We start from the raw sequence: 18531 nt of genomic DNA, 5'->3' as shown, positions 1-18531 counted from the left end.
TACATGTTCACGCAGACTAGACTCTGTGGGCAAAATTTGTTGCCCAAAATTTGACAATTTATTTGTTGCCAGATCGTAGAAATAATAATTAACAAAATATTTCATCTTAATTATGAAAACTCATTATGAAATTATTGAAAAAATAGTTTCTTGCTTGATAAAATATAATTGATTATTTTAAACGAGAATGGACAGTTAATATTACATCAATAATAAGCATGTATCAGCTACCGTCAATAGAAGGCATTGACAAGACAGAGGATCGGCAACGTTGATCTATCTTTCTCTACTGCCATTATAACGTGGACCTCCCTATAGCACCATAGATAGTGCTTGGCCTTCCTGAGAAATGACGGAGCCAAATCAGGCACACCCAGCTGAGTGAGTTATGTAGCTGTGAAAGAAAAATTTGCTCATTTAACTTTCCTTGCCCTATTACCATAGGTAAGGAAAGTATTGCTTTCCCAAAAAAATTAAGGTACCCCAATTTCTAAATTTCTATACGTTTCAAGGTCCCCTGAGTCCAAAAAAGTGGTTTTTGGGTATTGGTCTGTATGTGTGTGTGTGTGTGTGTGTGTGTGTATGTGCGTCTGTGATATCTCATCTCCCAATTAACGGAATAAATTGAAATTTGGAACTTAAGGTCCTTACACTATAAGGATCCGACACGAACAATTTCAATCAAATGCAATACAAGATGGCGGCGAAAATGTTGTCAAAACAGGGGTTTTCACGATTTTCTCACAAATGGCTCCAACGATTTTGATCAAATTTATACCTAATATAGTCATTGATAAGCTCTATCAACTGCCACAAGTCCCATATCTGTAAAAATTTCAGGAGCTCCGCCCCATCTATGCAAAGTTTGATTTTAGATTCTCAATTATCAGGCTTCAGATACAATTTAAACAAAAGATTTTGAGTAGAATAGATTGAGATATGAGAATCTCTACAATTAATTAATGTTCAGTAGCATTTTCACCTAAAATTGAAAATAAGCTCAAAATTCGAGAAAATAATATTATTCAATTGCAAACTGTTGGCAACTGTTGATTCTATTAAATCATTCACTATGAAGAGATAGCAGACTTCGTGTGTCTGCAGCGCTATCGTCCTGTCACCAGCTGGCTCAGATCTCAGAATAGTAGATTTGATATGCGCGGGAACACTAGCGTCAGTTGATTAATTTTCATAACAGCAAGGAAAGTTGTGTGAGTGAGCCACATCAGATTTTTTTCCAAATGGCCATGTCTTCTGAACTGTACAGAATTTCTCAAATCCGATTGCAGATCCGTGTTCCTCGCATCGAGGAGCATAAGTATGCAAAGTTTCAGCCATTTTAAGTTTTTCAAAATTCTACATAAACGGCCGTATCTCATGAACTTATACTCATATCATGTGTATTTTCAATTTCATCATATGACTGAGCATATCTCTTCAAGATCTATCATTTGGTACCAAATTCAACCAAATCTGATCTTCAATCTTCAGTTCTTAGGACCATCATTAGCCAGCCAGAGATGTGCTGGTTAGGTCATCACTCCAATATACATAGTTCACACATAAGTTTTGGACAACACTGTGAAGTCAAATATTAGCCTTCCGGAAGTTGCGCCCTTCTCAATCACACGAGCAGTCGCGTGTTGTAATTTTTACAACATCCTATTTTCTGTGTTATGTACTCTGCTCACTGTCAAAACATATTAATTGTATAATTAATATTTCCATCTCATTGGATTATTTTTCGCCTATGAACATCTGCATGATTACCTTCTCGTATCCCAATAAGGTACACCAAGCAAAGCCATCAATTCTGTGTTATTGGTTCGTTTACAGTCCCCGTATACAGTCTTTCCCTATCTTATGCACTGTCGCGACTAAATGGCACCTAAAGACTTAACCATTGCATTAATGAACACAAATAATGAAAAGTTTTTTGATCAGCTGTTTTTTGATCACCTTTCTTAGTTCCATGTTAGCGGCTGGAAAGGGTACTCTTTCCGGCCTAGGCCGGAAAGAAACCTGTTCTGACGTCAGACGAGAGTCGTCTGCAAACAATGTCTTTCAGATCTACGTACGGACTGGAAAACAGCTGCTTTCTGTGCAGTGTGGCGAAAAAAGTATCTCAGAAATGGTTACAAGGAAAGATAAAAAACTATGAACTTTCTGTGCAGTGTGGCGAAAAAAGTATCTCAGAAATGGTTACAAGGAAAGATACAAACTATGAGAGGACACGTTCAAAGTAAATTTCACCTGAATTTAATGACAACATACAGAACAAAAAATACAAACAACGAGAAAAGGAATATGTAGAGCATGAAATAATTGTGCGACCCGCCCGCTAGCCTCATGACGCGACCCATGGTGTTCTGCAAAAAGCCACCGGTACGCTCGAAATCCTGGTCCATATCTCTCAGCAAACGGTCCTGGTACTTCACCTGCAACACAGACATTCATATAGTTAGTTCCACGTTAAGGTCCGCAACCGAACGTCACTCGAGCAGAGCGATTGATGATCGACCGGGGAGCAAGAGTGGAACGCGAGAACAGCTAACATCTCCCGTAACGTTCATGATCGGTGCGAATGCAGAGCGGGGGCGGAGCAATTGCGGTGCGATGGCGGAACGAGGGCGGAGAGTGAGTGGAGCGGGTTGGAGGCGCATATATCTGTACACAGCTTTATAATGGCAGTGTTCAATTAGCAATGGTATTGCTATCCTTGTCTATCATTCAACAAAGCGGATAGCGCTATCTCTTTCTCACTTTGCTCTGTTGCCAGATCGTCTTTTAACAACATAGAATTGATAATTAACAAAATATTCGTTCTTGATTATGAAAATTCAAAAAATTGTTGAAAATATATTTTCTTGCTTAATAAAGAATAATTGATTATTTAAAACTAGAATGAACAGTTAATATTAGATCAATCAACTACCGTCAATAGAACGCATTGACATGACAATACAGATGATCGGCAACGTTGTTCCCCTATCTTTATCCACTGCCATACCAATCAATACCTACTATTACTAGTAATAGTAGGTATTGGCCATACACATACGGGATAGAAAAATTATGTTTGATGCATCATCACGTCTCAACTACTCAACTGATTAACTTGAAATTTTCTATAATTATAGATTCTTAATTAACCGAGGATGGTTCTAGGCCTATTGCAAACTCTTCAAGATCACACTCGGTCAAGTTTTCAGTTTGTCAAGTTTTAAAATGGACCCTCGCGGAGCACGGGTTACCTGCTAGTATGTTATAAATTTACACTGTAATATGCCTTGTCACACAACAGCTTCCTGACGGTTCTCTTGAAGGCCGCCTCATCCGACTGCTTCACACCAGGAAGCATCTTATTGAAGAATTTCAGAGCAGAATTCCTATAACTGGCATACGATCGGTGGAGGCTTCTGCAGGGGACACCTTCAAGGTGCGGACAGACTTACGCTCTGCTCCGCAATCGAACGTCACTCGAGCAGATCGCAAGATGATCGCAGGTCGAGCAAGAGCGGAGAGCGAACAGAGCGTGTAACAGAGCTCGAGCTTGGCAAGTTCCTAGGGCGAACTAACCAATAGTGTGCATGCGCGGTTACCGTTTTTGTTTATAGTTACGATCTCTGTTAGCATATAAAATGATCATAATTAATTATTAAATCAACAAAATTAAATCATATAAAAATATTTTTAATGCAAGTTACCAGTATATTAGAATTTAGAAGAAAGAAGTTGAACTCCCAATCAAGCCTTTCACCTTTAAAATCATTGACAGACATAACCTTTTTTGTTAAAACTTCAACATAAATTAACCTTCTAGTCGTAACCCTATTTTTTCTGACGTTAGTCGTGACCCTGGGTCCCAGTGACCCACTTCTTTCATAATGAATATCTCAATATATTTCATGATACAAGGTGGGGCAGAGCCGACTGACGAGTTTGGAGGGGGCACTGCTCAGCCTGTGGTGGGAGTAGGCAGGCTCGGTGGGCGTCATTGTACAGTCCCGGGAGAATAGTTTTTAGTGTGCATCATGAATTGGACGGGAGAGCATCGCGGTTATGTTGTTCGCGCTTTTTACGAAAATCAACATTCGATTATCGCAGTTCAACGGGCGTTTCGACGACATTTTAACATTCCTGTCCACAAACCCGTCCCATCTGTGAACTCTATCAGAGCGTGGGTTCGTCAACTCGAGAAAACTGGTAGTACACGACAAGAAAGAAGACATGGCGCACCAAGAACAGTGAGAACTCCCGAAAATATTGAAATTGTGAGAGCAGCAGTCGAGCAATCACCGAGGCGTTCTGCACGCAGGCATGCAATAGCTTTGGGGATGTCCAGCCGTTCAATTAGGAGGATTCTTCATGAACATTTGTTTTTTCATCCATATAAAATCATGATTGTGCAAAAATTAAATGCCGCCGATTTTTTGAACCGTAAAAATTGTTGCAAGGAAATGCTTCAACGCATCCCGGCAATGGCGACTCTTTTCTGCAGTGACGAGGCTCATTTTCATCTGTGTGGAGCTGTCAACAAACAAAACTTCCGGTACTGGGCAGCAAATAACCCTCGACAACTTCATGAAAGACCACTTAATTCACCAAAAGTGACAGTTTGGTGTGCCGTTTCTCAATTTGGAGTGATAGGGCCATACTTCTTCGAAGATGACAACATCACCGTCACTGTCACCTCCGAGCGTTATGTCACAATGTTACAAACGTTTCTGCAACCCAAATTGGAAGAACTTGCTGAGGAACAAGACTTGGGGGAAATATGGTTTCAGCAGGATGGGGCTACAGCCCACACAGCGCGCATTTCAATGGATTTGTTGAGAGAAATGTTCCCAGGGCGACTTATCTCTCTGAGGGGGGACGTGAAGTGGCCGGCACGCTCACCCGATTTGAGTGTCTGTGACTTTTTCCTGTGGGGCTACCTCAAAGAAAAGGTTTTCAAACATCGCCCACACACTTTGGAAGAGCTTAAGGAGAAAATCAGGGAGGAGATTCAGGCCTTACCAGTGGCAATATGCCAAAATGCGTTTGAAAATTTCAAAAATAGGCTACATCAGTGTATAGCTGCTGATGGCCGCCATTTAACCGATATAATTATAAATATAAATTTATAAAACCTTGCATTTTTAGGGTAGTGAAAAGTAACGTTTGGTTATTATTTCATAAAAAGTGAACAAAAAATTATAGTGATATGAATACTATGATGGATCTTACATGCACCACTACTAGAAAGATGGGAAAAATTGGATGGTCATAGTTCACTCTTAGGGTAGTTTTTACCCTACCCTCAAGTTCATGTTGCACAATCTTTGCAAAACTTATGAAATATAGTCTTGAATACTATTATAAATCCTAAAACCTACATGAAACACTACTAGAAATCATGAAAAATATATAAGGTCATATAAAGTTCACTCTTAGGGGAGGTTTAGTATCCTTAGGATCACATGAAGTTCATTGATTTCACTATCATCCTACTCAGGGTCAGTATTCTTATCTTGAACTATGAATTTATTTTTATCATCACTAATGTCATTGAAATAGAGATCTAGAAGTCAATTTGTACATTCTTCGAAGTCTCTGTTCAAAATGTACGTGTTGACTGCTTGAATCCAATCACTATTGTATAAAAATTTGCATTTGAAAAAAATGGAAAAAGTTAGGTTAGTCGTTACTCTTGGGTCCCAGGGACCCAAAAGCGTCATTTCACAAAAACAACAAGTCACAGAGCACTAACACTCTACATCAAGTTTAAGTGTCTACTGACATGAATTTACATGGGTCTCAATAGGCAGTAAAGCAAACGGAAGGAAAATTATGACTAAAACAAAAATTGCCCGGGTCCCTGGGACCCAGGGTCACGACTAGAAGGTTAATGCAATAAACATAATATTTATCGTCAATTCATTATATAAACATAATGCATTATTAGGCTACCCAGCAAACCCCTGGTCAGAATTTAGTTTTGTCACTGGATCAGCTGAATTTAACGTTTCACATTTGTGAGGTTAGGTTGTAGCGGAGTCAACAATACGAAAAGCGCGCAATCATCCTTCGAACATATTTCGAACCTCTAGCGAACCCTTGCGTAACATCTCGCGTAACGTTCATGATCGAAGCGTGTTCGAGGCGCGTATATCTGTACGCACCTTAACAGCTCACGGTGATAGATAGATAGATATATTACGTCTGATTGGCCTCAACGGCGTCAGGCCAATCACAAGCAAGACACCACAAGCAAAAGCAAGACACCATTAATGTTACATGAAATTTATATCCTGGTGTTGTGGTAGTGAATGTCACTAGGGGCAGCCAGAGTATGCTGTATCCTCTTCACATACAGCAAACTATATTTTAATGTCGACCGCACACAGAATAGATTCTTGACTGCCTCTATTTTTTAGAGAGCGAAGTTTGGGCGCAGTCGGCCCTCTCTTACACTCAACTCTCTAAGACAGCAGCTGAAGGAAAAAATCTTCCCCCAGTTGTTCGAACGATAGGTAGGTGGGTGCGATTGAGCAATGCATGAATGTCTATACTCCCTTTCACCCTAAATTTGACGCTCTACTCTGTTCCGCCACATTTGAATGCATGCATTATTAGAGGAGAGACGATATTAGGTGAGGTGGAACTTTCGTCAGGGACTCTCTAGTAAAAGCCTTACTATTGATGATAAATATTGGTATGCATTATTTTCAACATAGACAGCTACCTTCACCCAGTGAGTATAGAATGTAATATTTTATTCTATGTTACATTCTATACTTTGTGAAAATAATTAAGGACTAAAAATTTTGTGAAGTAAACAAGACAACCTATTTCGGACTATGAGTAACCTTACCTAAATTTGGGAAAGGAATAACACAAGGTTAACTTTTTTTCTCCCTATCATTTTGAGGATGAACTTATTGTATAAATCAATAAAGAATACTAAATGACTTCACCGCTCCACTGTGTTTTAGCCCAAAATGAAATAATATTGATGATGCATTGAACTGTAAAATTTGATCCCAAGACGGTTTTGTCATTTTATTCTACTAGAGGTTGATTTATATATTTTTCTAAAAAAAAAACACAGATCGGGAGAGAAAAACTAAGGTTACCTGGCACTATTTGATTGTCTTAAAGAGCTAACAAATCATATTAGAAAATTACCTCTTGTCCAATGTCGATGGACAGCGATTTGAGTTCTCCGATTTTGTTTTTGAGCTGAGTGGCCATCTCTTCGTTGAGCTGCTCCATGGCATCCCCCTGCGCCAACGGCTCATACCCATGGCCCATGTGATTCCGCCGCATTATGTCTGCCAAAAAACAAACCCACTGTTAGTTTGGTTGGGTCTATTTATCATTAAGATAAACTACGGCTGGAAATAGCCCATATACCTCTACAATCAAAGCTAATCTACTTTTACATAAATATATCGCACCGTTGGAATGAAAAGGTTGTAACTGTCATTTTTGGTGAAATTGAGGTTATGAGCTCATTACATTGATTTGACTCTCAAGAACATAAAAAACTGACCTTCAACGCGATCTGACGGATATTGGCAGAGATATCAATTTGACAAAGTTCTATCTGCAAGGCATTCCACACATTGTTCATTTTGACAAGGTTCTAACTCACACAGACGCCCACTGCTACTTCCGGTTGTCTTGTCTCGTGGTGTTTGTATTCATTTCAATTTGTTTAATGGTGAAAACGTTTTAAAATGGATGAAATATCTGATTTAGAGAGTACTTGTGATTTATTTAGCGATGTAGGAGATAGTGATGATTTTATTTTTCCAACTTCAGATGAAAGTTCTGATGATGACATCTTTGAGCTACGTAAGAGGTTAGTATTTTTCATTATACTTTTATTCATCTTCTAGGGATCAATGTATCTCAATCCATATTTTTCATATATTAGAAAGTCTTCCTTTTATTATAAATCTTATTCAGGCAAGGCCTATATCATTTTATTATGATTGATATTTGGGCAACAATAAACGTGTGTTGCCGCCTACATTGTTTGATGACTGGGCTGGAAGTTGGGTTGGAATAATTTCCAAAGTTTCCTTATGAATGAATAAAGATTGTCTCACACTAAATCAATCAATAATCTGAAATACAATGCTGAAGACAATAACTTTATTACAACAATCATTTCAAATAGAAGGCTGTTGTTTTAAGAGTAAGTTTGAGTTTCTTTTCAAGTTTAAAAATGTTCAATTATCAATATAGTATTTTTCAGTTATCAGTGATGATTCAGTAAAATATCCTTATTCAATTTGGTTTTCTAAATTCCTAGATTGAAATATTTTGGACTCAAAATTGAACAAAATTCATAAAGTGATTTAAACATAACCTATTTTTAGATAATTACAATATAAATTTGGGAAAGGAACAGTTTTGGACATAAAGCCTGTTTTTCCTTTCCCAATCATTCATAGTTGATGATATTGTAGGCTATGTATCAATGTATAAATGAATTAAATGAAATTATTATAAGCGTTATCATATCCAGCAGAGGTTGAGAATGATATTGTAGGCTATGTATCAATGTATAAATGAATTAAATGAAATTATTATAAGCTTTATTATATCCAGCAGAGGTTTGTTAAGAATATTGCTCAAAATGGAATAGACATGAACAGGAACCAATATATCTATTTATTAATATTCTTTTTTAGAAGCTGATTCATTTAGGGCTGTGTTTGTTCAGGTATGATAGATATCATCCAATTATTACTCTTTTGATTACAGAAAGAAGAGTTTCAAATCTAAAAAGAAGAAACAGGCTTGTCTCCAAGTTGAACAATACACATGTAATGCTACAACCAACTCTTCCAAATCTGCAGCAGAAGTTGGGAGCAATAATAATAATGAAAATCAAAAGGAAAAACAAATTTTTGAGGAAGTGAACAACCATGCTAATATTTCCAACACCCCAAATAAAAACAGGTAAGCATCTTCAGCAATATTGCTGTATATGTTAATTTCCAATATAATTTGGGACAAGTGTGCATGAAAAACCAAAACCTACTTATGAGAAGCATAAACATCACAACTGCAATGGAACATTTATTAGGTTTCTTGCTCTCTTACTAAATGTTTATATTTTCCAAACCCATCTATTAGAAATAATAATCACTTTTCACTTTAACCTTTTTGAATTTTCATCCATTTAACAGTAGGCTAATTGAGCTGCTCAACCAGTTTATGTTATTGAATTGCTGAATCAATCAATCATCTTTAGTTTTTCAATCATCAAATAATGGAATTACAACAAGGATTATAATACTTTGCCGTGCTACCAATTTTTCCTTAAACGGTTGGAATAGCATATAACACCTATCACCTAAGGAAAGTTGTCGGCTCCAATAAAATAGATTCTTGATAAACTGTGAATGGATCTATTGCCTATGAATGAGAAATCCAGTTTTCTGAGCAAATTAGCTTATAATCTTCAGATGAAAATTTTGGCAAAAACACAGAAATATAAAACGAACAATAACTTACAAGCCTAATGATTTCAGAGTTATTACGAACTAAAAAATACTTATCTAGTTTACAGTTGAAACACAGTGGCTATTGGCTTTACTACACTAATAGCGAATTTTGCACAAAAATTTATATAAACTTCAATCTAAAACATTAATAAATTCATTTAAACAGACAATAACTCAGAGCACAAAATTATACAAGCAACAGCCAGCCATATATTCAGAAGAAGGTCGAACAGGAAAAAGAACACAAGTTGCCAGTCACGAAAGACAACGCCCTCTTCAATATCGATCTTTACAGACACGTCAACACAAAATTATAACTTATAAGTTTAGAATTCACATTCTACATCTGTTCTCAATAAAACTTTATTTTGAAAATGTTATTTTAAATTTTTATACATATATTCTATTTAAATAAACTGTTTATCCAGTAATTTGTTAACCCTGCCACGGTGACATCATGGAACAATGCAACAAACATTTACGATAATAATTCTCCGTCAAAAAGTTTATCCGTCTATTGATAACTCTGACATTTACTATAAAGTTCCATAGATCTCGAATTGAAGATTCGATTCCAATGTGAGAAGAAAAATGTAATATTACAAATACCCCCCTCTTGACATAAAAAAATTTTACTGTTTGAAAAATTTAAAGAAAAAATTTACTTTGACCCTAATGAAAATTGTTGAAATTTAAATTTGAGAACAGTAACAATTTTTTCTAGAAAAACATTACATGTCATCCAAAAATATTGAAAATTATTATAAAATTCATCAATAGCGTTTGTTATATGTTTCCAAACAATATCTCAAAATATAGAATATCAATATTACTTTTGATTTAGCTTTATAATTTAAAGGAAAATATCTCAACAGAAAGTTTAATATGTAAAGAATAGTTTTTTGAAATTGCACACAATTTAATAGATAGAAATATTTAATTTTTATTGCATAAAAAAAATTTTAGTATGTTGAATAAAAAAATTTATTATTATTATTTATTTTTTAAATGAATTGATGAATTGTTACATTTAATTTTCACATAAAATTTCAATAAATCAAAAAATGTTCATTTCTTTCACTACTGATGCGGTTGATTTTATTGATGCACATTTTGTAAAACAGTCCGTTAAGGCACTCAGTATGATTTTCAGTTTAGTGTGACTCCAGTGTGATGACGTTAGTGTTGGGCTGATCTGGATGCACGTAGTGTTGGGCTGATACTTGTAGTCGACTGCTGCATACCAAACTCGATACAGGTGACATCTCAGTTAGCATTGCTTCATGTTTGTAGTAGACGGCTGCATTCCAAACTTGATACCGGTGACATCTCAGTTAGCATTGCTTCATGTTTGTAGTAGACGGCTGCATTCCAAATTCAATACAGAGTCACATAAATTTTGTATCATATTTGTAATTATACAATGTACATTTCAGGCTTGAAATGACAATGTAATTTGTTTTTTGGAAAAGAGATAGACGCTGCATACAGGATTAATTTAGGTGAGGATTAATTTAGGTAAGGTTTGGTTTTTTGATATTTTCAGCTTTCAAGGTTTAGAGTTCTGCATACAGGAATAATTTAGGAGAGGATTTTTGAATTAATTCTTTCATGATACTGTGACTGTTCTTCTGAATTCAAAGTTGTGAATGTGAACATGGATGGCAATTACCTCCAGGTAATGCAGTAGTGTTGTAGTTTGAGATACAGAGTCAGCAATAAGCATTGGCATTGCTATTGGCGTATGCTTTGGTGTCGGCTTTGGCATCGGCGTTAATATTGGCATTGGCGCAGGCATTGGCATTGGCATTGGCGCAGGCATTGACATCAGCACAGGCATCGGCGTTGATTTTGGTGTTTGCATCAGCATTGGCATTGGCGCAGGCATTGGCGTAGCTATTGGCATTTTGGCGTAGTTATTAGTGTTAATATTGTTGTAGGTATTAGTGTAGGCATCAGCATTGGCACAGATTTTGGCATCAGCATTGGCGCAGATATTGGCTTCGGCGCAGGCATTGGCGTAGATATTGGCGTTGGCATCAGCACAGGCATCGGCGTAGATTTTGGCGTAGTTATTGGTGTAGGCCGCAGCGTTGATTTTGGCGTAGATATGTCACACTAGTTCGAAAATCACCCAAATGTTCTTAACACTCTTCATGGCGTTCACTTGTTACTGATTTCGAGATTCACATGATAACTATTTCAATGTTAATGTCTGTGCTGTACCTGTTATCTTAAAATGCTTATAAACTAAGAAGAAAAACTTTGATTAGGCTATCAATACAATCTAATACACATAAAAATTATTTTAAGTATCTATGAAATTGAAATTTGTTAACATCTTATTATACAGTCAGCAATACATAAATTGTAAAATATGGACATATCAATGATAAATTTAAAAAAAAATCATTCATTTTCATCTATTCACTGTTCAAATATCAAAATTTTAATCCATTCTTCAAAATAGAAATATAAGTTCATAACACCCTGTATCATTATCAAAATTGTAAAAAACAACATCATAACAACACAACAAAAATTTAATTTCAATACATATTTCAATAATTTCAGACATTTGGTTTTCTATTCAATCATTTCATAATATATCGGCATTTCATTATTATTTAATATAACATTTCATTTATAGCATGTTCATTTCACATTTATGATTTATCATTCAGGGTTTCAAAATTATTTAGTTTTAATTTTGTTCAAAAATTGTATAAAAAGCAAATTATTTAATATTGTTAATCATCGTTTGTTGGATACTACAGTTTATTTCGACTCTTCAATGTTCTAAACACAAACTACATTTCATGACAAAACTTTACTATCAAACATTAAACAAGAAATCATTCAAAACATCAATAATATTTTGCTTCAAAGGCAAACAATATTCATAATTAATCATCATTTTGCATCTATGGCAATCAACATTATTAATCATTAATTTGCATCTATGGCAATCAACATAAGTAATCAACACAAAAAATATTATCTCATTACTGCCTCTCTAAGTCATAACCTCTGTTATTCCTTCTTTAGGCAATAATGGGTTTCCATCTCAAAAAACAATCACATACCAGCAAAATTCTAATCAACAAACCCCACTAAAATTCTACATACACTCCAGCATCCATTTCAAACAATAATCAATCATATCAAAATTTATAGAACAAACAGTTTTAAAATTTAAAAAAAAATATCAATTACAAAACACTTTAGAAAAATTTTAGCCTTTAACTCATTTCAATTGATAATATAACACAACGTTTTAAATTAAACCAATTATTTTTTAAAATAATTTAAAATTTAAAGACTGTATAATAAGTATAAACATTTCAAGATTATGATACAAAGATGATCAAGATGAAATACTGGGTAAATAAGTTCCCTAAAAAATACAAACAAGAGAAAAAGAAAACTGGGTAAATAAATTCCCTAAAACAATACAAAGAAGAGAAAGATTAATAATGGGTAATAAGTTCCCTAAAACAACACACACAAAATAAGTGATACATGATGAAAAAATATACCACAAGCAAACAATTATTTACACAACAATGGATAGATTTTGGAAAAGTTAGGTTTTATCAACAATTTAAAGATTAGGAAAATAAGCTACTATTTTAACTTCCAAAATTATTTCAGAAAAAATACAAATTTAAATGACTATGGACAAGATTGGTTAAGATATGCTTCATAGAAGAAATTTACTGAATATTACACAAAGACAGGAAAGAATCGAAAATTGAAAAGATTAAGGGCCAAGAAAATAGGCTACAGGAAAGAAAAAAGACACAATTATGGACTCTTACCATACACTGTGTAGCGATTATGCTATTCTGAATCCCGGCATAACACAGGATTCCTAATCATTGTGTGTTGGGGAATACCCTTTCATCATGTGACTCACAGTCATCATCTTGTAAATAAGCAACTTGAAACAACCTTTGAATACTAATACATCAATGGAAACTTTGCGTTTTGTTTTCTTCAATAGCATGATTTTATTCATGGGTTCATTAGTTTCAACCAAGCAGTTTTGCCTACAAAAGTTCGTCATGTTCACTTGAGAATGCATAGCATACATCTTTTCAATTCTCAGTTGAAAGTTGAATTCATCAACTTGACTCAAAGCAACATTCATTTTGTTCACATTATTCCTAACCTCTACAGAAACCTGTCTCATGTAATCATTCACTTTGTTTACAATCTTCCTAACTTTTGATGTAGTAATCTGATCCATAGAAACATACGATTTGTTTACTGTTTTCCTAACCTTCAATGTAGCAATAGTACTTTCTTGATAGTTGACTTTCAATGAAGACAAGTCCCTACCTACTTCTTTACTCAATTCTACTGTCTCACTATGGTTGACTTTTTCAACAACAGTAACTAGGCCTACATTGTCAGAAACTTGAATGAGTTGATCTTGTAACTTAACACTACTATCATCCTGCTTCAGTTTGTTTTCATCTTTCAATGTTTCATGTGCATTTTTCAATAGAAGGTTTATACTAACCTGCTCTAGTCTAATGCTAGTACATTCTTGCTTCATATCATCAAACCTAGCATTTTGATTTTTAAACATTTGGTCTAACTTAGCATTTTGTTTTTTAAACATTTGGTCTAACTTAGCATCTTGCTTATCAAACAGTTGTGTTAAGGCAGCTATTAACTCATCATCAATTTTAATATTTTTCATATTGTATGCCATTTTGCTAGTCTGCACAGATAATATATTCATTAGGACTTGATCTCTCTTGAACTGATTTCCCACTCAGCAACAAACCATTCATAACCTATCAAGATATCTATCCACTAATAATTTCTATAACCAGGGATTTCATGGTGTACCATTTGGGACATATTTATTTTGTAATTCGGTCCCACCACAGGGGTAACATTTGCCGTGCTACCAATTTTTCCTTAAACGGTTGGAATAGCATATAACACCTATCACACTAAGGAAAGTTGTCGGCTCCAATAAAATAGATACTTGATAAACTGTGAATGGATCTATTGCCTATGAATGAGAAATCCAGTTTTCAGAGCAAATTAACTTATAATCTTCAGATGAAAATTTTGGCAAAAACACAGAAATATAAAACGAACAATAACTTACAAGCCTAATGATTTCAGAGTTATTACGAACTAAAAAATACTTATCTAGTTTACAGTTGAAACACAGTGGCTATTGGCTTTACTATACAAACAGCAAATTATGCACAAAAATTTATAAAAACTTCAATCTAAAACATTAATAAATTCATTTAAACAGACAATAACTCAGAGCACAAAATTATACAAGCAACAGCCAGCCATATATTCAGAAGAAGGTCGAACAGGAAAAAGAACACAAGTTGCCAGTCACGAAAGACAACGCCCTCTTCAATATCGATCTTTACAGACACGTCAACACAAAATTATAACTTATAAGTTTAGAATTCACATTCTACATCTGTTCTCAATAAAACTTTATTTTGAAAATGTTATTTTAAATTTTTATACATATATTCTATTTAAATAAACTGTTTATCCAGTAATTTGTTAACCCTGCCACGGTGACATCATGGAACAATGCAACAAACATTTACGATAATAAATTCTCCGTCAAAAAGTTTATCCGTCTATTGATAACTCTGACATTTACTATAAAGTTCCATAGATCTCGAATTGAAGATTCGATTCCAATGTGAGAAGAAAAATGTAATATTACAACTTGAAGGAAAAACTAGGCTGAACCTGTAATATTTCTTTTGAATTTTGTATGAGAAGGCTACCCAATGGATTTCAAATGTTACCATAACAAAAACGTTTTGTTTTATACTTGACATTTCTGTTTCAGGAATAATCCACAAAAATTTACAAAATCCACATAAAATTGACTATTTTGAGATGTTAGAAAGGCATAAAAACACAAAAACTTCACTTATTCCCAATAAGATGACACCAAAATATAAACAAATTAATGCAAGTTATTCATCTTTGTTTTACTACGATCATATGATCAAACAAAAATTGAATTGTATGAGTTGTGTAAACATAATAATCAAGATTTTCTCTTTCTATTCCAGGGAGCATGAAGATCTCGTTATTTATACACCAAAGAAAAATGTGAGGAAGAAAGTTCCCAATCCTTCAAAGTGGAAATGTAATATAACGAAAAAAGCACATCAATCTGGCAAGGAATACACTAGTAGAAGAGGAAAATTTGTACAATCCAAGACTGTGAAAAACACAAAAGACTGTATCTCATCATGTAGATTTAAGTGTGCTTCGAAAGTGAGTAATGAAGAAAGAACAGATATACATTTGTCATTTTACACACTCCAAAATGCTACAGAGAAAAGACATTTTATTCTCAATACGACATCTAGATCATTAACTGCAAGACCAAAGAAAGTTGGATTAGTGATTAGTGATGACAGTGCATCCGAAGCTGATAACAGTTCTGAACAAATCTCTAGGAGAAAATACTCATTCAAATACTACTTACATGTAAAGAGTGAGAAGGTTGAGGTGTGTAAGAAGTTTTATTTAGGTACTTTAGCTATCTCCCAAAAGCCAATATACACAGCTCATAAAACAAAAGACCCCAAAACAAACAATCCCACTTCAGACAAACGAGGAAAAAATATACTCAGTCGAAGAAAACCAGAAGGTGATGCAGACTTTTGCCGAGAGCACATAAAATCATTTCCCTGCATTGAGTCTCATTATTGCCGTGCCCACACTAAGAGGTCTTACTTAGGTGCAAATCTAAGTGTTTCTAAAATGTATGAACTATATGTAAATAAATGTAAAGAATTAGATGTTAAGAGTGTCAGAAAATCGATGTATTATAGGATATTTGCAACAGAGTTTAACTTGGGATTTCATGTACCTAAATCTGACCGGTGCGACGTATGTGAAAGTTATAATGTATCAAAGAAGCAAGGAGACTGACAGAAGAAATAGAGCGAGATTATGAACACCACCAGTTATTAAAAACACACATGAGAGATACAGAAAAAAGGAAAAACAAATAAAAATCAAACGCCTGTTTTGTTGTTTGATTTACAGAATGTGATACTTACTCCTCATGCAGACATCAGCAGCTTATTTTATTTAAGAAAATTGTCAGTATACAATCTTACTGCTTATTTTACTGTGACTAAAAAAGTATACTGTGCTTTGTGGCCAGAAACGCTCTCAGGCCGTGCAGGGAATGATATTGCCAGTGCTTTAAGAAAAATTCTTGATGTTGTAGTGGATGAAAACGAATTGACTGAATTGACATTGTGGAGTGACTCTTGTGTTCCACAAAACAAAAATTCGATTATGTCAAATGCGATTCTTGATTTTCTAAGAGAGAACAAACAGATTAATAATATTAAAATGAAGTACTCATTGCCCGGTCATTCTTGTGTTCAAGAAGTAGACAATGCTCATAGTGCAATTGAAAAGGCCATGAGCAAAACGGATTTTTTTTCGCCTATTGGTCTGATAAGAGTTTTGAAATCTATCAACTCAAACAACCCGTATAAAATAATTCAATTAAAACAAGAAGACTTCAAGGATTATGCTGCCACATCAAAACTACTCAATTACAGGACAGTGCCATTCTCTAAAGTTGCAGAATTAGAATTTACACAACAACACAGCATCATAAAATATAAAACTTCTCACGATCCATTGGAGCCCCAGAACTGTGGAAACTTGAGGTTTGTGGAAACACCATCCAGGAAAGCAAAAAATAAGAAAAATCAGTCACCCACAGCTGCAGGCATCTCAGTATTTGAAATTAGGGCTAAGGTGCAAAAACACCAACGACAAATTGCAGATGCAAAGAAAAACGACATAAAATCAGCGTTCCCATTCATGCCATTGCAGGACCGTGAATATTATAAAGTAGTTCTGAATCTGTGAATTTTCAATTTTAGAAACGTATCAATTAATATTATTGAAAAATCAATCAATTTATTATTGAGAAACCTATTAACTTTAAGAAAAGTATCCAATCTAGCTCTCTTTTATTAATTACTACAAAGTTATTTTAAATTCGAATAAATTAATAAAAAAATGAAATAATATGTTTGTTGTATTTTATTGAAAATATCATTTCATCTCGAAATTATAGTGCTTAAATACTTTTTCTTCATTTGAAACAGCAAAATAGTAAGTTTGACAAAGTTGCATGTGCAGTTACAACCATGCATAACTGAAGACTGTTGGTTTGACATAGTTGTATGTGCAGTTAGAACTCCGTCATTCCCAAATGGCCTAGTTCCAGTATGACAAAGTTCTAACTGCAAAAAGGCATATATCATAAAAAAGGTACTTTAACAGGAAAAATGTATACAGTGGTAGAAATTGATTGCTCTTAGGTCTAGTAACTCGAGAAAAATAGAATTTGCAACATTAATTTTAAATAAATTCAATAATTCGCTTATGAAACTTCAACTTCATTTTACTCAAAACTACTGTGGGATCAGTTAGAACCTTGTCAAACCAACGGTGCGATATGATGAAATTTTTTCAAAAAGGTTCATTATTAAGAGAATACATTAAATTATTAACAGTTACGTAATTAAAATGAAGAATGTTTTACGGTTTAGAAAACAGTAAAGATGGTGTTAAAGCAAAAGCTTCTTGGTTATGTGCTGCTCAAAGATGTTTGAACTACAATTAATTTATTTTGATTCAATAGGGTAGAACTATAATTCAACTTCCAAATGATTAAATAAAATACGATTAAAATAATAAAAATCCTAACCTCTATTGCTCATCCCGTCACAGCAAAATTTTATAAATCATTGTAGAATAAATCCATAATGGACACGATATATCGTGGACAACGTACCTTCAACTCTCAATAATATTTGCTATTAATCACAACATTTCTAACAGTTTGTTATTTTTCTAGAAAATGATTTAATTCAGAAGTTTCATTACAGATATGACAGATAACATAATCACACGTCCACGTCTTTACTCTTCAGTTTGACAAGTCGACTGTGTTAGCAAAATATCGATG

The 18531-nt window shown here is 34.4% G+C and overlaps 2 protein-coding genes across 3 annotated transcripts; one reads left to right on the top strand and one right to left on the bottom strand.

Annotated features, from left to right (window-relative positions):
- Positions 1-2236: 2236 nt before the first annotated feature.
- Positions 2237-18531, bottom strand: LOC111046977 (BET1 homolog). Of its 2 annotated transcripts, none has more exons than XM_039435232.1 (3): positions 18271-18531; positions 7171-7316; positions 2237-2438 (listed from the first exon to the last, which is right to left on the bottom strand). In XM_039435232.1, exons 1-3 carry the CDS (start codon positions 18281-18283, stop codon positions 2250-2252), a joined length of 348 nt encoding a protein of 115 aa, XP_039291166.1. In that variant the 5' UTR covers positions 18284-18531; the 3' UTR covers positions 2237-2249. The 2 variants fall into 2 exon arrangements, with proteins under 2 accessions (XP_039291166.1, XP_039291167.1); XM_039435233.1 differs by having other exon boundaries at positions 18358-18531.
- LOC120352906 lies at positions 7438-9291 on the top strand. Its single transcript, XM_039435234.1, has 2 exons — positions 7438-7849; positions 8761-9291. Exons 1-2 carry the CDS (start codon positions 7725-7727, stop codon positions 8960-8962), a joined length of 327 nt encoding a protein of 108 aa, XP_039291168.1. The 5' UTR covers positions 7438-7724; the 3' UTR covers positions 8963-9291.

Source organism: Nilaparvata lugens, chromosome 9 (genome assembly GCF_014356525.2).
Source record: "Nilaparvata lugens isolate BPH chromosome 9, ASM1435652v1, whole genome shotgun sequence".
Lineage (NCBI taxonomy): Eukaryota > Metazoa > Arthropoda > Insecta > Hemiptera > Delphacidae > Nilaparvata > Nilaparvata lugens.
The sequence above is the reverse complement of the archived record's forward strand: the minus strand, read 5'-3'. Positions and strand labels throughout refer to the sequence as shown.

Excerpts from the sequence above, each read along its gene's own strand:
- LOC120352906 (XM_039435234.1), top strand. The coding sequence starts at position 7,725 with ATGGATGAAATATCTGATTTAGAGAGTACTTGTGATTTATTTAGCGAT. Across the intron at positions 7,850-8,760 it reads ATCTTTGAGCTACGTAAGAG|AAAGAAGAGTTTCAAATCTA; the intron begins GTTAGTATTTTT and ends TTTTGATTACAG.
- LOC111046977 (XM_039435232.1), bottom strand. Across the intron at positions 2,439-7,170 it reads CCATCGACATTGGACAAGAG|GTGAAGTACCAGGACCGTTT; the intron begins GTAATTTTCTAA and ends TCTGTGTTGCAG.